At 46.5% G+C, this 24,239-nt stretch overlaps 1 protein-coding gene across 1 annotated transcript in view; it reads right to left on the bottom strand.

The window, feature by feature from the left end:
- Window positions 1–24,239, bottom strand: part of LOC309333242 (nuclear pore complex protein Nup214-like) — a 39,322-nt gene that overhangs the window by 5,559 nt on the left and 9,524 nt on the right. Inside the window, exon 2 of the mRNA XM_081846664.1 lies at window positions 5,409–5,580. Within this exon, the coding sequence (XP_081702790.1) occupies window positions 5,409–5,580 (172 nt within the window). The remainder of the gene's footprint in view (window positions 1–5,408; window positions 5,581–24,239) is intronic.

Here is a 24,239-nt window from a genome sequence, read left to right as displayed (position 1 = left end):
ACTGACGGATTCTGCAAGCGACTGAACGGCCACGGAGTGAGGGCTGTCAGCCGAGGCATGGTTAGCCAGGCAATCTAGCCGAAAGTAACGGCAACTTATGCACAAGTAACCCCTTATAACCATTACAGCAATCCGTCAGTCACTGACGTTACTTGTGCACAGGCAGGAGACCATGAGTCAGACTGGAGGTGCCGGCGCCGCGGAGCAAGCTGCAAGTGTGCAGAATCTGGTGGAGAGGAACCGAGATTTGGAACAGCGTGTAGTTCTGCTGACGGCACGGCTGGATGAAAGGCGAGCTCAGGATGCGCAGGTCAGACCCACCCCCGTCGCAAGGAAGGTGCCAGGACTGGTACACAAGTTTGGGGGGATGCCCCAGGACTATAACGCGTTCCGAACGGAAATAGAGTACGCTTTGGAACTGCAGCACGATGACTTTGCTGATGACGCAGAGAGGGTGGCATATATCATGGGGCATCTGCAGGATGGGGCGCGTGAATGGGTCAGACCCCTAATGGCCACGCAGAATGCTGCCTTGAGGGACCTTCAGAAGTTCTTTCAGGCTTTGGACGCGATGTATTCCAGCCAAGTGGAACAGAGTGTGACCAGGCGGGAAGTGATGGGGTGCAAGCAGGGGAACCTATCAGTTAGAGACTATTGGTCCCGTTTCGCAATGTTAATACACCGGCTAGAGTGGACCCAGATTCTCCACCTATACAAATGCTGTTTGAGGAGGGGTTGTCCCCAGCTGTGAAGGACGAGCTCTCCCGCACGCCCCGCACACAATCGATGGATGAATTGACCAAAGCTGTGCTTGCGATAGGAGTGAGACAGGAAGCGCGCGCTTTGGAGAGGCGGGAGGGGAGAGGAGAGCGTTGCCTTGACTACCACATTCCTGAGATGCCAAGGCAGCCTTCCCAGTCCGTTGAGCCAATGGAAATCGATGGAGCACGCGCGCGCGAGGTTTCAAATGCCAGCGGAAGGTGCAAGAGGGAGGGAAAAGATTGCAAAGGGACCAAGAAGTGTTTCCTCTGCCAACGGCCAGGACATTTTGCCAAGGCCTGTCCACAAAGAAAGGCTTGGCAAGGGATGGTGGGAGCCGCTGGTGGTGAGGAGGAGGGGGTAGAGGAGAAGGTGCAGGGAAACGCCAACGCTTGGCTGCCAATCAGCAGGCACAGCAGCCAGGCCAGCATCTAATTGAAGTGCCCCAACCAGACCCCCCCAAGGCGTCAATAGCCATAGAGGTGGTGCTAGAACTCCCAAATGGACACCCAGTCAAGGTGAAGGGAATGCTGGATTCAGGCAGCTCCTGCAATTTCTTCAGCAAGGACTTCGCTCTAGAGCACCAACTCCACCTACTGCCCCTGGATTTTCCCCTCCAAGTCACAACGATAGATGGCAGGGAACTGCTGGGAGGGGAGGTGACGCATCAAACCCCACCAATGAGAATGAGGGTTTCCAGGCACACGGAAACCATCGCCTTTCACGTGGCCACACTGGTGGGACCCCCAATAATATTAGGCATGAGCTGGCTAGCACTACATGATCCAGTAGTGGCTTGGCATCAACGGACAGTCACCTTTGGGTCAGCTCACTGTTTGGAACACTGTCTAGGGGAGGAAAAGCCAAGGTTGAGGGTGGCCAGAGTGGCGGGAATAACGGTGGAGCCGAGAGGAGAGGTGCCGCCACAGTATGCTGACCTGCAGGAGGTCTTCAGTGAGAGGGAGGCGGACTGGCTACCACCACATAGGCCCTTTGGCTGCCAAATCAACTTACTCCCAGGGTCTCAGCTGCCGGTGGGTAAGCTGTATGCCATGTCGGACCGGGAGATGCAGGAGTTGCGGGACTTTATTGACAAGAACCTGAAAAGAGGTTTCATAAGAGAATCTAAGGCAGTGGGGGGCAGTCCGGTGTTGTTTGTGGACAAAAAGAACACGAATTAGCCCAGATTGGTCGTAGACTATAGGGCGTTAAACCTTGTATCAGAACCCGTGACCTTCCCAATGCCCAGAATTGATGACATTTTAACACGGGTGAGGAAGGGAAAGATCTTCACCAAGCTGGACCTCAGGGGAGCGTACAATTTGATTAGGATGAGGGAGGGGGACGAATGGAAAACCACCATGTTCACCCCCCTAGGGGCCTTTGAGTACTTAGTCATGCCGTTTGGATTACAGTCAGGCTCCGCCTGTTTTCAAGCCTTCATGCACCACGTGTTGGGTTCCCTGCTGTACAAGAACTGCGTAGCGTTTCTGGACGACGTCCTAATCTATTCGGACAATGAGAAACAGCATGTCAAGGACGTCAGGGAAGTGCTAAAGAGACTGCAGAAGCACCAGTTGTGGGTCAAGCTGGAGAAGTGCCTATTTCATGCCAGGGAAGTGGAATTTCTGGGGTACAAGTTGTCGGACAGGGGCCTAGCTATGGACCCCAGCAAGGTGCAGGCGGTGCTGGACTGGAAGACCTCCAAAACACGAAAGGATGTGCAGAGGTTCCTCGGGTTCAGCAACTTCTACCAGAAGTTCATCAAAAACTTCGCCCACTTGACCGCACCCATCACGGATTGTCTCAGTAGCAAAAGGAAGTTCGTCTGGACAGAAAGTGCCCAACAATCCTTCGAAAGACTGAAGAAGGCGTTCGCTTCGGAGGAGCAACTCCTGCACGTGGATCTGCAGAAGCCAATGAGGATGGAGACAGACGTGTCGGATCGGGCCATCGGAGCGGTGTTGTTGCAGCCGGGGGGGGGCAGCAAGCCTGGAGACCGTGCGCCTTTTTCTCGCGGAAGCTGAGCAAGTCGGAACAAAACTACACGGTGTATGATCGCGAACTGCTTGCAATTTACGCAGCCTTTCGGCAGTGGAGACATCTGCTAATAGGAGCCCAGCACAAGATCCAGGTGTGCACGGACCACAAGAACTTGGAATACTGGAGAACGGCTCGAGTTCTCAACCAGAGACAGATTCGATGGGCACAGGAGTTCTCCAAGTTCTTCTTCGAGATCCGGTACGTGCCGGGAGAAGAGAACGTAAGGGCAGACACGCTGTCCAGGAAGCCGGAGTACACGGAAGGAGAGGGACCGCCGGAAGTGAGACACGTGTTCGCAGAGGAACGATGGGTGTGTGGGGGAGCGTTGGTTGGGAAACGAGAACTAACCGAGCTGATTCGCCACGACGAATTCGCTCAAACAAAAATCAGGGAACTCCGGGAAGCGAGGGGAAACCAGGGAGGCTTTGAGGAAAGGGAAGGACTGCTGTACTACAAGGGGGCGATGTACGTACCAGGGGAGACCTTGAGGGAAAGGGTGCTCAAACAGCTTCACGACAACCCAACGGCGGGGCACTTTGGTCAATACAAAACCATGTTGCTGGTTACCAGGCAGTTCTGGTGGCCAAGGGTGAGGGAAGATGTACGAGAGTATGTACGTGGGTGTGACTGCTGCCAACGGGCTAAAGGGGAGAGGGCTGCCCCAGCAGGGTTGCTGGAACCCTTACCCACACCGGGAAGACCCTGGGAGGTGGTGTCCGTCGATTTTATGACAGATTTGCCCAAGTCTAGAGGGAAGACAGCAGTCATGGTAGTAGTGGATCTGCTAACCATAATGTGCCACTTCATAGCTTGCTCACATCCAGTAACGGCAGAGGAAACGGCCAGGTGGTTTGTTGATCACATCTTCAGGCTGCATGGAGCTCCTTCGAGGGTCATCTCGGATCGCAGGAAACAATTTACCTTGCGGTTCTGGAGGAGGCTCATGAACTTATTGCAGGTGGAGGTGGGATTCTCGACGGCGAGACACCCGGAGACCAACGGGCAAGCAGAGAGAGCGAACAGTATTTTACAGCAATACCTACGCTGCTACGTCAACGGGAGACAGAACGATTGGGTAGAGACTAGCGCTGACTGAATTTGCGTACAATAACGCTGAGCATGTGTCCACGGGGATGAGCCCGTTCATGGCCAATTATGGGTGTCACCCCAGGGCCTTTCCCGGGAGGGGGGAGGAAGGGTGGAGCGTGCCTGCGGCAGAACAGTTTGTGGAAGAAATGGAGGCCCTGCACCACCAACTTAAGATGAACTTGGAAAGGGCCAAGGAAGTTTACAAGAGGCGAGCAGACAAGCGTCGCCGGGAAGGGGAGACTATAAGGGTGGGGGACCGGGTGTGGTTGTCCACCCAAGGGCTACCCTTTAAGGGAGGGTGCAAGAAGCTACGGCCAAAACGGCTGGGACCCTTTGAGGTAACGCAGCAAGTGAACCCTGTGGCATTCAGGCTCAAGTAGCCAGACAGCATGAAAATCCACCCGGTGTTTCATAGGTCCCTACTCTCGCCGTACAGGGGGGAACGGGAGTTCCAGGGGGGAGAGGGAGAAGGCATCACACACCCGCAAGTAGAGGAGAGGGAACACCACAACCAAGCGATGGAAATCCTAGATTTGCGGTGGCGGGGGCGGCAGGTGGAGTACCTAGTAGCTTGGGAAGGAGAACCCGAGTCAGAAAACACGTGGGTTCCCGCGGGGGAGATAGATGATGGATATCTTGTGGAGGAGTTCCACGACAGGTATCCGGGTAAGCCCAAACCAATAGAGAGATTCTGGGAGGAGCAATTTGGGACCACAGACGAGGAAGAGGATTTTGTGGGTTTTCCTGCTTCCGAAGAGGAAGGAGGAGAAACGTCAGAGGAGGAGGAATCGGACTGGGAAGCCCGTCCCGCACGAAGAAATCGGAGCGGGTGGGAAGCGGGGTTTGAGTCCTCAGAGGATGACGGCAGCTCCTTCCGGGGATTCCCTGCATCGTCGGCCGAAGAGGGAGACGAAGTTACGTCACAGGGTTGGGCCGGGGGTGGAGGGGGTCCTGGGAGGGAGGTGGATGTCAGGGAACTGACATCGGAGCGAGAGGTGGAGGCAAGGCTCCCGAGCGATGCAGGAGAGGGGACCAGCAGGGGGAAGGAATTCAGCGCAACACCAGTAGAGAAGGGAGGGAGATGGAGGATTCGGAGAGGGGTCTCCAAGACTCTTCGCCCGAGACTAGTGGAGAGAGCACGGGCACGCCTCTGCCCACTCCTTCCTTGCGCAGAAGAGTCCCGCGCAGGGAGAGTAGGCGGAGACTTGGCGTCAAACAACTTCTATGCTGGAAGAGGTTCAAGAAACGCCCACTGACGGATTCTGCAAGCGATTGAACGGCCACGGAGTGAGGGCTGTCAGCCGAGGCATGGTTAGCCAGGCAATCTAGCCGAAAGTAACGGCAACTTACGCACAAGTAACCCCTTATAACCATTACAATAATGAAATGTAGTGAAATGAAGGGTGGCTTGCAGAATATTTATTCAAACTAAAAAAGAAAAATGGGGCACCTGGATATCACTGCAACCCCCCCTCCCAAGACCCTGTTGTTTTGTTGCTGTTGTTGTTGTGGCTTACCCGAATCTTCCAGCGTTGGCAGCCGCCGTCCCCTCTCCGAAGACTTTGCCTCCTGTCGAGCCCAGAGGGCTTGCAAAGGCTGGGGCTGAACCGAATGCTGGCACCCCTCCGAACCCAGGGGAGCCCCAATAAGTGGGAGGGCTGCCGAACACAGGAGCAGCTCCAAAGCCATCTGAGCAAACACAGAGGCAAACAAAGAAAAACAAAAGGAAGGGGACATACACAAGCAAAAGAATAAATAAAAAGTCAAAATAGCAGAGAGAGAGCGAGAGAGAGAGAAAGGCAAGGCAAGAAGAGCAAAGAAAGAAGAAATCAGAGTTAGGACATTTCCTGGTGCAGAAGCCCCACAGACCTGAACTTGTGGGGAAGAGGGGCTTTATTTGTGCTGCAGAAGCAATGGGACCCTGACACACTTTCAAAGGCCCCGATTTCATCCTAGAAAACATAAAGTCAGTAAATATTACAAAATATCCTCTCCCCTCCTTTTTTAAGGCACAATTAAAAAAGGAAATGGGGGGGGGGCAGTTGTCTGATGAGTCCTCTCTGGTTTGGGCCTCTTGGGCAAAGCAAAGAACGTAGATCAGGCTCAACACCTTTTTGGATGTCAGAACTCAGGATTCTGAACTCTCCCTGTAAGAGACACTCTCTCTCTCTCTCTCTCTCTCTCTCTCTGTGTGTGTGTGTGTGTGTGTGTGTGAGAGAGAGAGAGAGAGAGAGAGAGAGAGAGAGAAGCATTGTTTAATTCAAGAGGCAAAAGCGGGAATGGGGTGGGGAAGCAGAAAGGAACAGCTTTAGGCAGAGGCAGGCCTTAGCTAGATTTTTCCTCTTTTTTGTTTAGAGTTGCAATCTATGTCTGCAAAGGAGACGTTCGCGATGCAAACGGCGGCCATCACAGACACCCTCAGCTCCAAGAAGAAGAAGTTCATCTGGACGGAGCAGGCGGAGAAGTCCTTTCAGGAGCTCAAGCGACTCTTCGCATCTGAAGAACAACTGCTACATGTGAACCCCAGCAAACCCATGAGGGTTGAAACGGATGCCTCCGACAGAGCCGTGGGGGCAGTCCTGTTGCAGCAAGATCCGCAAGGAAACTGGAGGCCGTGCGCTTTCTACTCCAGGAAACTCAGCAAGTCGGAGCAGAACTACACCATCTGGGACAGGGAACTGCTGGCCATTCATGCAGCCTTCAAGGCGTGGCAGCACTTCCTCATCGGAGCCAAACACACAGTGCAAGTTCGCACGGACCACAAGAACCTGGAGTACTGGCGTACGACGCGGTTCCTGAACCAGAGACACATCCGATGGGCGGAGTTCTTTGCAGATTTCGACTTCAGAATAGAATACATCCCAGGAGACAGCAACATCATGGCGGATGCGCTATCCAGGAAGCCGCAGTATCTCGAGGCAGAGGCACCGGCGGCAGCCAAGCACATTTTCGCACCGAAAGCGTGGGCATGCGCCGCAGCCACGGTGGACCTGGACGCAGTACGTCGCGCGCTGCAGACAGACTCCTTCGCACGATCCAAGATGGAGGAGGTGCGAAGCGGCACAGCGAAGGACGACCAGTTTCAGATACGCGACGGACTGCTCATCCGCAAAGGGGCCCTCTACGTGCCGGGAGACGACCTCCACGCGAAGGTACTGCAGCAGTTACACGACGCACCCAGCGCCGGGCACTTCGGCAAAGAGAAGACGGTGGAATTAGTAGCCAGAGACTTTTGGTGGCCCAAGATGAGGGGAGAAGTCGAGGATTACGTCAAGAGGTGCGACACATGCCAAAGAGCCAAACCAGTACACAGGCCGCCGGCGGGATTGCTGGAACCGCTACAGACGCCCCTTGAGCCGTGGGAGAAAGTGGCCCTGGACTTCGTCACAGATCTGCCCAGCTCGCGAGGCAAGACAGCGGTACTCGTGGTAGTGGACTTGTTCACCAAGATGGCCCACTTCATTCCTTGCACGAAGGTGGCCACAGCGGAACAGACAGCCAAGATGTTCATAGACCACGTGTTCAAGGTACACGGCCTACCACGGTCTATCCTGTCCGACCGGGGGCGCCAGTTCATCTCAAGTTTCTGGCAGAAGCTGATGGGCATCCTGAACGTCAAGGTCAACCTATCGTCGGCGAGACACCCGCAGACCAACGGACAAGCGGAGAGGGTCAACGCCATCATGCAGCAGTATCTGAGATGCTACGCGAACCAGCAGCCCTCGACCTGGGTGGACTATCTACCGCTGGCCGAGTTTGCCTACAACAACACGAAGCACGTGTCCACGGGGGTGACACCGTTTTTCTCCAACAATGGGCGGCATCCCAGAACCTTCCCGGGGTTAGAGAAAGTGGGGGAGGGGGAGCCGCAGGGAGCTGAGGACTGGGCGGCGGAGTAACAGGAGGTCCACGAACAGCTCCGAAGGCAGTTGGAGCTAGCTAAACACGCTTACAAAATGCAGGCAGACCGACACAGGAGAGTTGGTGAGGACATACGGGTGGGGGACTGGGTCTGGTTAGCAGCCCAGGCAGTGCCGGCCAGATCGTTAGCTAAGAAGAAGCTCGGACACAAGCAGCTAGGGCCTTACCAAGTCGAGGCACAGATCAACCCAGTGGCCTTCCGGTTGACACTCCCGGAAGGATCCAGAATGCACCTGGACTTTCATAGATCGGTGCTCACGCCTTATAAGGCACCTCACAGGTTCCAAGCACCAGGGACAGCTCCTAGCCCGCTCAGAGGCGCACCCACAAGGGGGGGGCGCCGAGGGAGGAGCCGCTCAACGAGGTCACGGAGATCTTGGACTCGAGATGGGGGGAAGAGGGGGTTGAATATCTCCTCGCCAGGGAAGGTACCCCGGCCAGCGCCAACAACTGGGTACCGTACTATGCGGTGGAGGAGCACTACCTCAAAGACGAGTTCCACGCACTGTACCCACACAGGCCCATGCCGGCGGATTATTTCGACGAATATCTTTTCACACCCACACTCTCAACCAGCACATTCCAGGGTTTCTCTTCAGCTGAAGAGGTGTCACAGGAGACCAGCTCCCCAGAGGGATCCCTCTCAGGGTTTGGTACAGGCGGATCTTATTGGTGGGAGGATCAACCTGAGGTGGGCTGGCGCAGAGAACTGCTGAGGGGACCATGGCACGCAGTGTCACCCCAGACAACAGAGGAAGGGGGGGCACCGGGCGAGTTGGGGGTAGATCCAGGTTTCGAACACACCTCCCAAGAGATGGAAGCAGAGGAGATCGCCGTCGACGGGACCATGGAGGACTCCCCGGACTTATCCGGCTGGCTGCACGCCACGGGGGAATAACTGTACCCTGCACTCACCCCCACAACACTGGAGCACCCAGAACCCACACCAGAAGAAGGGGAGGGGGGAAGGGGGGGCTTCGAGGGGGGGATGGATGTCAGGGGCTCAGGAGCTGAGGCACAGGGAAGATGGGAGATGGAGAGCGAGGGGGAGGAATCCGAAGGGAGCGTAGGAGGGGACAGTGGTCCGAGGGATTCCATGAGCCTCTCCAGCGAATCGGAAGATTCACAGAAGGGAGCGCCAGTGGCCAGGGGCAGGGGGGTCCCAAGGGGAACGCCCCAGGAGCAAGGGGGCAGCAGGGACTCCCAGAGCAGTAGTTGGAAATCAGGACCAGCTTCCCCACCAGAGCAGAGTGGGGGGGAAGAGTCCCAGGCATCGGGGCCAGTGCTTTCCCCACCAGGGAGAGGAGACGAGGCAGAGTCTACCACGCCTCCCTCGGAGAGTCGGACAACGGAAGGGAGGTCAGATCCGGCCAGTGTCACGGAAGAGGGAAGCCGTGATAGAAGTAGTGTAACGGTTAGGAGAAAGGTCACTGGGTTGGCGCGAGAAGCAAGTTCAAATGTACAGGAGCGCGGGACAGCAGAGAGTGAGGATTGGGAACCGGGTCCTAAAGCACGCCGGAGGCAGGGGGAGGAGCTAAGCGACTCAGCGTCGGAAGAGTCCAGAAAGGGCAATGCCCCAGAGGGCAGGAGGACCCAGAGGAGAAGAGAGCAGCGCAGGAGGTGGAGCAGGGCTAGGATCTTAAACTGGTGTGGAAGGGGCGGAGACTCAGACGGGACTTCGCCGATCTAGAGTCTAGACGTAGGGCTGCACGCTCTGGCTTTGAAATGGAAATTAAACTTCAATAAAGACTTTTGTACATAACATCAGCCTGGCGTTGGTCCTCTGTGAGCTGGGACCTAGAGGCAGCTCTGACAGTATACATATATAATTTTTATCAACATTTTTATTTTCCCTTTATCTCTGTTTCCATGTATATACTGAATTTATCCCATTCGTTATTAAATTTTGTACTTTTTTGATTTCTTATTTTCTGTGTCAATTTTGCCAGTTCTAAATAATCGAATAATTTGGATTGCCACTCTTTTATCATTGGGGTTTTTGATGTTTTTCAATACTGTTGCGTATTGAAAAAAAGTTTTATCTTCCTTTTTGATTTCTTCACCAATTATCCCCAGCAGGAAGGCTTCAGGTTTTTTACTAAAGGTGTATTTAAGAATTTTTTTTAATTCATTATATATAGATTTCCAAAAATTTTTGAGTATCTCACATGACCACCACATATGAATGAAGTCACCCTCCTTGCCCTTGCATTTCCAACACATTTTATCACCTGTTTTATAATTTTTTTCCAATTTTACCGGTGTTATATACCATCTGTACATCATCTTGTACATATTTTCTTTAAGTGTTGTACATGCCGAGAAGCTCATACCTTTACACCATAATGCCTTCCATTTGTCAAACTCTATGTTATATCCTAAATCCACTGCCCACTTCACCATTACCTCCTTTACTTCCTCATCTTTGGTGTCCCACTCAAGTAACTGGCTGTACATTTTTTATAGTAATTTTGTTTTGCCTTCTATTATTTCAATCTGAAATCTAGATTTCTTCTCACTTATCCCAGTCTTTTTATCTTCCGTCCACATAGAATTAATTTAGTGATATTGGATCCAACCAGTCAACTTATTTTTTATTTCTTCATATGGTCGAATCCTCCACCCAGACTCTGTTTTAGCTAATAGATCTTCATATGTCCATCTTTCCCCTTCAATGTTTTTTTTTTTATTATTGTCAGGATATCAATTGGTGATAACCACCAGGGGGTTTTCTGTTCCAACAATTTTTTATTCCTTTCCCACACTTCTAGCAGTGGCCCTCTAAAAATATGGTTAGAAAAATCTTTATGGACCCTTCCCTTATCCCGCCATAGGTAGGCATGCCAACCAAATCTTAAGTTGAATCCCTCTAGGTCTAACAAATCTTTGTTTTTAATGACAATCCATTCTTTTACCCAGCAAAGGCATGCGGCTTCATAGTATAACTTTAAATTTGGGACCGCAAATCCACCCCTGTCTTTTTGATCTGTGAGCAATTTGAATTTAATCCTTGGTCTTTTTCCCTGCCAGATGAATTTAGAGAGTAGTCTCTGCCAATCTTTGAATAGTGAAGTTCCCCTGATTATTGGTATATTTTGGAATAAAAAAAGTAGTTTTGGTAGTAGGTTCATTTTGATTGCTGCCATTCTCCCCAACCAAGAGAGGTGTATTCTATTCCAAGTGTCCAAGTCCTTCATTATTTCTTTCCATGTGTTCTTATAATTATTTTCAATCAAATTTATATTCTTCATAGTTAACCAGATTCCAAGGTATTTTACTTTTTTGGCTATTTTAATCCCAGTTTGAATTTCAAGATCGTTTTTTATCTCTTCTTCCAGGTTTTTAGTCATTATTTTGGTTTTTGCTCTATTCAATTTAAATCCGGATAGTTTTCCAAATTCTTCTAGTTGCTCTAACACTTTGCCGACGCTCTCTTTTGGGTCTTCCAACGACAACATAAGATCATCTGCATATGTTTTCAATTTATATTCTTTCACTCCGATTTTTATACCACGAATCTCTGGGGTTTTCCTTATCTTATTTGTAATTATCTCTAACACCATAATGAACAATAGCGGTGACAGAGGGCATCCCTGTCGGGTACCTTTCGCTATTTCGAACGGTTCTGTCAAATTGTTATTAATAATTAGTCTAGCACTCTGTTGTGTGTAAATTGCTTTGATTCCTTCCAGGAATGTGCCCTCTATCCCTGACCTTTCCAGACATTTTATCAGAAAACCCCAGGAAACATTATCAAAAGCCTTTTCGGCGTCAACGAACATTAAAACTGCTGGAATTTCGTTGTGGCGTTCTAGGTATTCAATGATGTCTATTGTATGTCTTATGTTGTCTTTTATTTGTCTGTTGGGTAGAAAGCCGGCCTGATCCATATGGATAAGATTGGTTAAACACTTTTTAAGTCAGTGTGCCATTATGTCAGCAAAGATCTTATAATCATTATTCAATAATGAAATCGGTCTGTAGTTCTTAATGTTAAGTTTATCTGAATCTGGTTTCGGAATCAGCGTGATGTATGCTTCTTTCCAAGATGCAGGCGTTTTTCCTCCTCTTAATATCTCATTCATTACCTCACATAATACCGGTGTTATATATTCCTCTAGGATCTTGTAGTACTTGGCAGATAACCCATCTGGTCCTGGGGCTTTCCCCAGTTTCATCCTCTTAATTGCCTCTCGAATTTCCTCTACTTTTATGGGTTTATTTAAGGCGTTTCTTTCCTCTTCCGATATGTTATTAGGACTATTTTCTTCTAGATATTTTCCTATGCCTGTTAAATCTTCTTCTTCTCTTTTGTATAAATTTTCATAGAATTTAAGGAAGTTCTTTTTTATTTCATTAGGGTCCTCCAGAACTTGTTCTTCAACTTTTATTTTATTAATGAGACTGAGTTTTCTCCTTTTTCTCAGTTGCCACGCCAGGAACTTTCCAGTTTTATTTGCCGATTCGAAGAACTTTTGTTTCATTAGCTTAATTCCCCATTCCACCTCTTGGCTTATTAATATTGAATATTGTGTTTGGAGCATCTTATATTGTTGCTTGTAGCCATCATTATTCGGATTTCCTATCATATTTTTCTCACATTCTCTCATTTGATTAATTAATTCTTCTTTTTTTTGTTCTTTGGCCTTTTTTCTTTGGATATTTTGCTGTATCAGGAGACCTCTTAACACTGCTTTGCTAGCATCCCACACTATATCTATATCTGTCCCCTTGTTAATATTTAGGTCAAAATAGTCTTTTATGGTGGTTTTAGCTTTTTCAAACACTTCTTCTTTTTTGAATAGGTAGTCATTCATTCTCCATCTGTATAACCCCTGGGTCTTCCACTTTAGTTGCAATGTTATTGGGCTATGATCTGACAGAGTTCTGGGCTGGATCTCACATTTCACCACTCTTCTTGTTAATTCTCTTGAGATCCATATCTGATCTAACCTACTCCAACTCTGGTGTGGTTCGGAGAAGTGGGTGAATTGTTTTGTCGTAGGGTTTTTGTATCTCCATATATCTATTAAGTCCAAATTTTCCTCAAGGTCATTGAACGATTTCGGTAATTTCCCTTGGTTTGAATTCTTTTTTCTTGCACTTCTATCTAGTTCTGGTGTCGGTACTGCATTTAAATCTCCAAGTAAGACCAATTTGTTATTATCTAAGTCTAATAAGAGTTGCTCCAGTTTTTTTAAAAAACTCCAGTCTATTTGAGTTTGGAGCATAGACTGTTACCACATTTCTTTTTTCTCCCTGGTAGTTGATTTGTACTCCTAGGATTCTTCCTTCCTCATCCTTACAAATTTGTTTGGGTTCTAGTTTTCCTTTCACATAAATTACTACCCCTCTTTTTTTCTTAGAATCTGAGTTGATAAATTCTGTTCCCAATTTCTTGTTTATTAGAATATGCTTGTGTTTTTTGGCAACATGAGTTTCTTGGCAACAAATGACATCAATATTTTTTTTTCTTTATAATTTTTTCAAATTTATTTCTCTTGGACTTATCATTAAAGCCATTCACATTCCACAATAGAAACTTAAGGGTCATTTCAAATTGTAACTAAGTACACTTTATCCTAATTTCTGATTTAAAATCTAGTACTTCTCTTTCTGTTAGACTCTCTGTCTTCTCCCTCCTCTTCCTCCTCTGATCTTATGTCCTCCGTTTCCTCCGCTGACTCCACCCCCTCCCTCGACTCCACTCCCTCCTCTCCCCCCTTCCCCTCCATATCCAAGTCACCTCCTCGCTGTCTTGCTTCTTCTTTACCCAGGTCTTTTTCGTATCTTCTCAGGAACTTTTCTGCTTCGTGAATATCTGTCAGCTTAAATTTTTTATTCTTATGATAGAAGGAAACCCCCTCTGGGAATTCCCATTTGTACTGTATTGTGTTTCTCTTCAGCACACTTGTTAACTGTCTGTATCCTTCCCTTTTGCGCAGAATCCTAATTGGGATTTCTTTAAAGATGATGATTGGACGGTCTCCGATCATTAACTTTCTTTTAAAGCTATTTCTTAATATTATGTTTTTCATTTCAATGGAGTTGAATATTACTAAACAATCTCCAGGAATTCTTTTTGACTTAGTTTGTTGCGGTTTTCCTCTTATTCTAAACGCATTCTCTATTGTATATGCTACTTGTTCTTCTTTCATCTCCAACCATTTTGCAAGTTCCTGGACTATTTTTTCTCTTATATTTTCATTTACTTCTTCGGCGATCCCTCTAAATTTTAGATTAAGATATTTTTGACGCATCTCTGTCATGGCTAAATTGTCCCATAATTGATCTTGCATTTTATTTAAATTTTTTACTTCTTCCTTTAGCTTTTCTGTTTCTTTCTTTTGGTCCCTCAAATCTTTTTGTGTTTTTTTATTAGAATCTTCAATTATTTTTGATTTAACTGTCAAATCTTGTATCTTTTTCGAGAGTTCGCCTACAGCGCTTTCTATTTTGCTATCTATTTGCTCCTGTATTTCTCCTAGTTTGCTTTCCATGTGTGTTTCCCTTTGCTTGAATTCCTCTTTAATCTTAAACCATAGAATGTCTAAATCTTTAATCTCCTCTTGTCGGGATGCCTTTCTTTCTCTCGGAGTCCCTCCAGCTTTTTTACCATTTTCCCCCGACATCCTATGATTTGTTTCTCTCTCCCCTAAGGGGCTCACAATCTTTTTTGTCTTTTTTATATTCTCTACACCATAAACACCATAAACACCCTAAACTGTATGGTCCCGTGTTAGCTTATCCTCTTATCCTCCTAACCTCCTATCCTCTTTTGTTTTTTCCGGTATCAAGGGGGGACTTTCAGTATCTTATTTCAGTTCACCTGTTTCAATTATTCACTCAATATTATCGTCGATATTATCCAGTCCCACATACATTTCCAAGAACCTTTTGTTGTTAAGTATTTGATTTATATTAGTATGTTAGTATAATTATTTCAGAGACAGAGGAAAGGTGAGCAAAATGAAAGAGAGTAAACAAAAAGTCAGGTGTGGTGTCCTTCTTTTATAATCCAAAGAAAAAAGGGGTTGGATAGTCTCTGTATATTCTGTAGTTTTCAGCCACTTGTATGTTCCTGTAGTTTTCAGCCACTTGTTGGCTTAGTCCAGTTCACCAGGGCTGTGCTGGGTTTATTACACTCTGGAGTCTCCAGTTCCAAATTCCAATGTGTCTCTTTTTGTGGTCTTAGGGGAGGTACAATTATATCCAGGAAACCACACTGAGTACCTCAGGTAGTTACTAGCTTTGACAAACTGTAGTTAGTCACCATATCACTCAACATGTAAGATTATGTTCCGTTGGTTGTATTTTCAGGAAGTAAAGGAGCGTCCTGGGTTAAATGTTGTTCAGGTAGCTTGGGTTTCTTCCAAAAATGGGTGTGTGGAGAGTAGGTTGAATAAATTGTTAGTTATGTTATTAAAGTAAAGAAGCGAGGAAGGTAGATAATAGAAAAGAGTCAGGGGGGAGGGGGGAGGTAGGAGAGGAGAAGAAAAAAAATATAAAATAACCAAATATCTCTCAGATTTAGCACAAAAGTATAGATATCATGAATGGTGTAGCCAAACGTGAAGTAAGAAGGGGGGGGCAGGAAAGGAGAAAGAGTCATGAACTTATAAACGTAGTGTATGTGTAATTTTCACAAGGTGGATTGGAAGGATATGCTTTGGCTTCATAAAGTCATAAAGTTTTTTGTCCTAGTCGTAGAAACCTTGAAGAGATCCCCAACGCGTCCACGAGTGCCCACAAATTAGTGAGGGTTCTTTTTATTAATAGTTCTTTCAATTTTGAGTCGTATTCCCGACAATTCTCTCAAGCCGTTCTCCCGTGCACTTCTACATGCAATTCCCCAAGCAGTTCTTCTCTCAATCAGATCTGCAAACCTCCGTCTTAAACTGCTCTGCTGTGTTCCGTTATTTACTCTTTTTTAATTTTAAACCGCTCCTCTCAAAAGAGGCTGGCAGTCCGAGGCTGTGGGATGTTTCAACTTCTTTACGTTCGTTACTCTAGAAGTCCAAGACAATTACTTTGTAACTCACACAGTCAGGCGGAGAAAAAAAACTTCCTGTCTCCTCCTTGCTACTTTGTAACCAGCGCCATTTTAGTCCTCTACTGAAATAAATTCCCAAATTAAATCTTCTAACATCCGACGTTCTCTTAGCGTAATTTCAAATTTTTCGATGTCAAATAAAACTACTCACACTAAGGGTTCCGCTCTTATGGTTTTGGAGGTTCGTCGCATTCTTCAGGTGGAAAACAAGGTTTTGTTTGCGGGAACTGCTTCTCCAAAGGCCAAAGGCAAATTTGTTGTTGATTCTGGAGCCACAAGGCACGTGTGTAAATCGGCACCTGCTTATCTCCTTCACGCCTCAAGATGGAGAGATCCAGCAGGCTGATGGAAAGACGTTGAGAATTGCAGGAGTCAAGACAGTGAAACTGGCAAGTCTGCACTCAACCATCAGCCAAGTACTTTTTGTTCCAGATTCTGCAGACAATTTGCTCAGCGCCCCACAGCTGACTGGGCGTGGCTTTGAGATTTCCTTCAAGAAGAGCATCTGTATCATCAGGAAAGGCAAAGAGGACATTTTGCATGCAAAGTTTATAGATGGCTTGTTCTGTATAACTTATGATGACAATGCTGTTGATGTGTCTAATGTTGTGTTGCACAAACTAACACAGTTCTTCATGCAGGATGTATTCACGAGGCGCACCGAAGATTTGGTCACATGTCTTGGCAGGCACTGGCCAAGATACCTGGGTTGGTTCAGGGTTTGAATATCAAGCCCTGTAAGTTTCACATGAAATGTGTATCTTGTGCAGAGAACAAGGTGAAGGTTGCTCTGAAAGGCAAGGTGTCTAGCAGACAGGCTTCCAATCCCTATCAGCTAGTCCACGCAGACCAAGTTGGTCCACTTGCGCTCTCTGGGTGGAGCAAGGTACTTCATGGTTCTAATTGATTCTTTTTCCAGGTACATTCATGTGTTTATGTTCCAACAGAAGTCAGAAGTGTTTCCTAAGTTCAAGGCATTCTGTGCTTGGTTGGAGAATCCTCACAGTAAACATAATAATAATAATAATAATAATAATAATAATAATAATAATAAATAATAATAATAATTTATTATTTGTACCCCGCCCATCTGGCTGGGTTTCCCCAGCCACTCTGGGCGGCTTCCATAGAAACTAAAAGTACACTAAAATATCACAGATTAAAAACTTCCCTGAACAGGGCTGCCTTAAGATGTCTTCTGAATGTCAGGTAGTTATTTATCGCTTTGACATCTGATGGGAGGGCGTTCCACAGGGCAGGTGCCACTACCAAGAAGGCCCTCTGCCTGGTTCCCTGTAGCTTTGCTTCTTGTAATGAGGGAACCGCCAGAAGGCCCTCGGCGCTGGACCTCAGCGTCCGGGCAGAACGATGGGGGTGGAGACGCTCCTTCAGATATACTGGGCTGAGGCCGTTTAGGGCTTTAAAGGTCAACACCAGCACTTTGAATTGTGCTCGGAAACGTACTGGGAGCCAATGTAGGTCTTTCAAGACCGGTGTTATGTGGTCTCGGCGGCCGCCCCCAGTCACCAGTCTAGCTGCCGCATTCTGGATTAGTTGTAGTTTCCGAGTCACCTTCAAAGGTAGCCCCACGTAGAGCGCATTGCAGTAGTGCAAGCGGGAGATAACTAGAGCATGCACCACTCTGGTGAGACAGTCCGCGGGCAGGTAGGGTCTCAGCCTGCGTACCAGGTGGAGTTGGTAGACAGCTGCCCTGGATACAGAATTGACCTGCGCCTCCATGGACAGCTGTGAGTCCAAAATGACTCCCAGGCTGCGCACCTGGTCCTTCAGGGGCACAGTTACCCCATTCAGGACCAGGGAATCCTCCACACCTGCCCGCCTCCTGTCCCCCCAAAACAGTACTTCTGTCTTGTCAGGATTCAACCTCAATCCATTAGCCGCCATCCATCCTCCAACCGCCTCCAGGAACTCACACAGGACCTTCACAGCCTTCACTGGTTCTGATTTGAAAGAGAGGTAGAGCTGGGTATCATCTGCATATTGATGGACACCCAGTCCAAACCCCCTGATGATCTCTCCCAGTGGCTTCATATAGATGTTAAAAAGCATGGGGGAGAGGACGGAACCCTGAGGCACCCCACAAGTGAGGGCCCAGGGGTCTGAACACTCATCCCCCACCACCACTTTCTGAACACGGCCCAGGAGGAAGGAGCGAAACCACTGTATAACAGTGCCCCCAGCTCCCAGCCCCTCTAGACGGTCCAGAAGGATGTTATGGTCAATTGTATCAAAGGCCGCTGAGAGATCCAGCAGAACTAGGAAACAACTCTCACCTTTGTCCCTAGCTCGCCGGAGATCATCAACCAGCGCGACCAAGGCAGTTTCAGTCCCATGATGAGGCCTGAATCCTAATTGGAAGGGATCCAAATGGTCCGCATCCTCCAGGCGTGCCTGGAGTTGTTCAGCAACCACACGCTCAATCACCTTGCCCAAGAATGGAAGATTTGAGACTGGGCGATAGTTGGCCATACTGGCCGGGTCTAAAGATGGTTTTTTAAGAAGCGGTTTAATGTCCGCCTCTTTCAGCGGATCTGGGAATGTTCCCTCACAGAGGGAAGCATTCACCACCCCGCAGAGCCCATCGCCCAGCCCTTCCCGGCTTGCTTTTATTAGCCAGGATGGGCAAGGATCAAGGAGACAGGTGGTTGGTTTCACGCGTCCAAGCAGCCTGTCCACATCCTCGGGGGTAACGGATTGAAATTGATTCCATGCAACTTGACCAGACAGAGCTCTAGCACTCTCCCGCCCCAGCCCTGCTCCCACGGTGGTGTCTAGCTCCTTCCGAATATGAGTGATTTTATCTGCAAAAAACTTTGCAAAATCGTTGCAGGAAATCTTGGGGTCTTTACAAGGCCCCGGTGGTAAAGGTGGTTCCGTTAAATTGCGAACCACCTGAAAGAGTCTCCTGCTACTATTTTCTGCAGATGCAATAGAGGCGGTGAAGAAAGTCTTCTTCGCCGTCGCTATCGCCACTTGGTAGGCTCGACGTTGAGCTCTAACCTGTGTCCGGTCAGATTCGGAGTGAGTTTTTTTTCACCGACATTGGCTGTTTGTTTACTGATCAAGGCGGTGAATTCACTTCTCAGCAGTTTGAAGCTTTCCTGACTGAGAAGGCAATCCAACATAGCCTCTCAACTCCTTTTTTTTTTTTAAAAAAAGTAATTATTAACCGACCAATCAAATCAAATCAAATCAAATCGCATCACATAAATTCCGAATTACAAAGCCGAATTTTAATTTTTTTCTTGGGGGTACCCATATTTCAAGTTCCGAAGGGGATTCCAATCATCTTCTTGCTGCTGCGTTAATATCCACAAATCTGTCCAAATAATGTTCATAATTCTATCCAGTCCTATCTTGCTGTTCCCACATCTCATCTTATTCATATATTTTTCTCTTTTCTTTGTGATCTCTTCTGATAATCTCCTTAAGCAGGTAAACACCAGTTGTAATCCTGTGTGAATTTTTCCGTTCGTCCAATCACCATATCAAGATGGTTTCCACATATCATCACTTCCATAAATAAAAGCACTCTTTCCATCATTAATCTTCGCAAATCTGTCGCCTTCTTTAGTCCTCTGAGGAGGCTCGCCCACAATATGAAAACAGATCCATTCCTCCTCCCAGACATAAGTCTTTCGACAGAACTTGCCAAAATGGTGATGCTGTTTTTTACTGCGTCATCCCAAAGCTCTTATACTTTTCACGATCTCCTTAAAACATGCTTTTTGTTAGAAATTATCTCCACACAGTCTTAAATCATCAGCTTAGGTCATTTAAGCGGCATTTCTGACTTGTGTGGGGGGGGGGGGGATTCTTGGTTAATCACATAGAGAAAAGAAAGGAAAGTCCCCCCCCCCATCCAGTCCCGTTGCCGACATACCGAGCCTTGGTGTGTCTTCTCATGATATATTCCTGTTTATCCGACCCGTCTTCTTTCTCAGAGATCTCTTCAATTAGCAGTCTTTACTCCCCATTCTTCCTTGAAATATGTGTGTTTGCTTCCTCCTAATTGTTTCTTTTGAAGTTGCTGCAGCTAGAGGTGCGAATCAGAGACAGCATCCAGGAGAGCCGAAGTCCACACAAGGGCTTTCTGCCTAGTGCCCCCACCACCTTGAGTTCGGGGGTGGTATAGGGCACAGCAGGCAAGGGCAGTCCCCCCCACTCACTTGGGGGGGCAGGGAGGCTGCATACTCCCATCACAGACTCTTAATTACCTTGTGTGGGTCGGAGAGATGTTATTGTTGGCCATCTTCCAATGCGCCCCTAGTAACATAGCCTCTCAACTCCTAGATCTCCATGGGAGAATGGACTTTGTGAGCGAGCAAATGAAACTTTGCTGCAAGGCCTAAAAACCTTGTTGCATGATGCCAATCTCCCTGAGAAATATTGGGGTGAAGCTTTATTGTGCTTCCTTTATTCCTATAACAGGAGACTATCATCACCTATTGGTTGTACTCCCTATGAGAAGATGTTTGGTAAGAAACCTTACGTCAAGCACATGAGAATCTTTGGTTCTGACATGTGGGTCCACACCCCACAGAGCAGCTTGGGAAGCGTGGGGCACATGGTTTGTTCATGGGGTACGAAAAAGGTGCATTAGGTTCACAAAGAGTGTTGAGTACAATCCCAAGTGGGGGGGGAAATGTGGGAATTTTCCAGAGTCACTCAGAGGAGGAAGAAGATGATGTGAAAGAAGCAGATGATGTTGAGGTAGAAGAGGAAGCTGAGGATGATGATCAGAGTTCGGATTCCAGCTCAGTGGGCAGCGCTGCTGCTGGTGTCAGCAAAAGTGATGACACAGCAGACTACAAGAGCGCAAAGGCCTCAGTCAGACCATCTGATGCGTCTGACACTGAACTGGAAGAACCACTGTTAACCATTGGCCACTTTTCTCCTAAGAAGGTGGAGGTGAGTGCAGAAGACTTGCGTCTAGTACGTACATCTGAAAGGGCCACAAAAGGCAAACCTCCAAAGAGATTTACTGATGAGTTTGCTAAGACAGCAACTGCTGTTCTTAGTAGCTCAGAGAAGGTATGGGAACCTTCAAGCTTCAAAGAGGTTCAAGAGTTGACCTTTAAAGATGCTGAGCCATGTCTTAATGCTATGAAGGCTGAAGTTGATTTCTTGGATAGGAACCAAACCTGGAAGCTAGTCCCAGTAGTCCCAGGAATGAGACTGGTTGGCAGCAAATGGGTCTTCAAGGCCAAGACAAACCAGACTGGCAAGGTTGTCAGAAACAAAGCCAGATTGGTCGCCAGAAGTTTTTCACAGGTACCAGGACAGGATTACCACGAGACCTACTCACTCACCGTCAAGTATGAGAGCATTAGGCTAATGCTCAAGATTGCTGCAGAGGAGATACTGCATGTTTCTCATCACGACGTGAACACAGCTTTTTTGTACGTGGTTTTGGGGGAGGAGCTGTATATGCTTCCACCTGATGGAATGCAGATACAGAAGGGAATGGTCTGTAAACTACGGAAATCCTTATATGGTTTCAAGCAGAGTGCCAGGTGTTGGAACACAAAACTCACTGAGACATTGCTTTCTCTAGGTTTTCACCAAGGCAAAGCTGATCCATGTGTGTTTGTCAAGGAGGAAGGGCAAAACAAACTGTATTGTTTGTGTTTTGTTGATGATCGTCTTCTGTTTTGGAAGAATCAAGCTTTGTACCAAAGCACCCTAGCTCAGCTGAAGGAGCACTTTGACATGAAGGATCTTTTTTTTTTTTTAATAATTTTTATTAAATTTTTAAACAATAAACAACAACATACATAAAAACATGTTCTTTTCCATTAACCACATTTCATTCTCATCTTTGGACTTCCTCACATCTCTTGTTCCTGCACTCTAAACACATAAATTTTTCTAGCAAATTATTTACTTAGTTCAATTTATATTATATAATTGTCCAATATTGAATCTCAAATTTTAGAGTTTAAATAACTCTTATTCTTTAAAAATTAATTCTAGGATATTTTTTATCCAAAATTTGTCTTATCTTTCAATTACATTTAAATTTATCTCTCTTGTTACTAGTTTATTGGAGCCATATTGTTACGAATCTTACATCTTTCTTAACATTCGTACAATTTACAGTATTTTTGTAAATAGTCCTTAAATTTCTTCCAGTCCTCCTCCACCAGTTCCTCTCCGAGGTCTCGGATTCTGCCCGTCATTTCTGCCAGTTCCATATAGTCCATCAGTTGCATCTGCCATTCTTCCAGTGTGGGCAAATCTTGGGTTTTCCAGCCTTTAGCGATGAGTATCCTTGCTGCTGTTGTGGCATACATAAAAAAAGTTCGGTCCTTCTTTTGCACACTCTGGCCGACAATGCCCAAAAGGAAGGCCTCTGGTTTCTTAGGAAAGGTATACTTAAATACCTTTTTCAGCTCATTATATATCATTTCCCAGAAGGTCTTCACTCTAGGACAGGACCACCAGAGGTGAAAGAATGTTCCTTCAGCTTCTTTACACTTCCAACATTTGTTATCAGACAGATGGTATATCTTTGCAAGCTTGACTGGGGTCATGTACCACCTGTATATCATTTTCATAATATTTTCTTTCAAGGCAATACATGCCGTAAACTTCATACCGGTGGTCCATAACTTTTCCCAGTCAGCAAACATAATGTTGTGCCCTATGTCCTGTGCCCATTTTATCATTGCTGTTTTAACCGTTTCATCCTGTGTATTCCATTTTAGCAGCAAGTTATACATTCTTGAAAGTGTCTTAGAGCTGGATTCTAACAGTTCTGTTTCTAACTTTGATTTTTCCACCTGGAATCCTATCTTTTTATCCAACTTAAAAACTTCTTTAATCTGAGCATAATGTAACCAATCTCGCACTTTATCTTTTATTTTCTCCAAACTCTGCAGCTTCCAATTATCTCCATCTTTTTCTATTATTTCCCAATATTTCGGCCATTTAGCCTCCATATTGAGTCTTTTCGGGGCCTTAGCCTCCATTGGTGATAGCCACCTTGGGGTCTTGTTTTCCAATAAGTCTTTATATTTTATCCAGACATTGAACAATACTTTTCTGACAACATGATTCTTAAAGACCTTATGTATTTTAAACTTGTCATACCACAAATATGCATGCCATCCAAAAGCATTGTTAAATCCTTCCAAATCTAAAACATCCGTGTTTTCAAGAAGCAGCCAGTCCTTCAACCAGCAGAAAGCTGCTGATTCATAATACAACCTTAAGTCTGGCAGGGCAAAGCCCCCTCTTTCTTTAGCATCAGTTAATATCTTAAACTTAATTCTGGGCTTTTTGCCCTGCCAGACAAATTTAGAAATATCTCTCTGCCACCTCTCAAAACACCCCATTTTATCCACAATCTGTAGAGTTTGAAACAAAAACAGCATTTTTGGCAATACATTCATCTTAATAGCAGCAATGCGTCCTGACAAGGAAAGCTTCAGTCTTGACCAAATTTCTAGATCCCTTTTAATTTCAGACCAACATTTTTCATAATTATCTTTAAATAAGTTCATGTTCTTGGCTGTTATGTTTACCCCTAGGTATTTTACTTTCTTAACCACATTTAATTCTGTCTCTTTCTGAAACCTTTCTGATTCTAAAGGGGTCAGGTTTTTTCCCAAAACCTTAGTTTTTTGCTTATTAAGTTTAAATCCCGCCACCCGACCAAACTCCTGGATCAGTTGCAGTGCCCTTTTGGTACTAGGCTCTGGCTCCTGTAAGGTCAATACTAGGTCATCTGCAAATGCTTTAAGTTTATACTGTTTCGCTCCGACCTGAATGCCCTCCACCAACCGGTCTCCTCTAATCATATTTAAGAGCACTTCCAGGACCGATATAAATAGCAAAGGGGAGATAGGACAACCTTGTCGTGTTCCTTTTTCAATGTTAAACTCTTCCGTTACCACATTGTTCACTATCAATTTTGCCTTCTGTTCCGAATAAATTGCCTCTATCCCATTCTGAAACCCCCGCCCCACTCCCATTCCTTCCAAATTTTTCTTCATAAACTTCCAAGAAATATTATCAAAGGCCTTCTCCGCATCTATAAATATCAGAACTGCTTTTGTGTTGATATTTGTCTGCAGGAGTTCCAAAATGTCAATAATGTTTCTTGTGTTTGCAAACAAATGTCTACCTGGGAGGAAGCCTGCCTGGTCTTTGTGAATCACTTCATTTAACACTTTTTTAAGTCTGCTTGCTAAAATGTCTGCAAATATTTTGTAATCCACATTCAGGAGGGAGATGGGGCGGTAATTTTTAAGTTGTGTCTTTTCGGTTTCTAGTTTGGGTATCAACGTGATAAAAGCCTCTTTCCACGACTCTGGTGCCTTCTTCCCTTCCATAATTTCATTACAAA

Source organism: Podarcis erhardii (genome assembly GCF_964252035.2).
Source record: "Podarcis erhardii genome assembly, chromosome: W".
Lineage (NCBI taxonomy): Eukaryota > Metazoa > Chordata > Lepidosauria > Squamata > Lacertidae > Podarcis > Podarcis erhardii.
The sequence above is the reverse complement of the archived record's forward strand: the minus strand, read 5'-3'. Positions and strand labels throughout refer to the sequence as shown.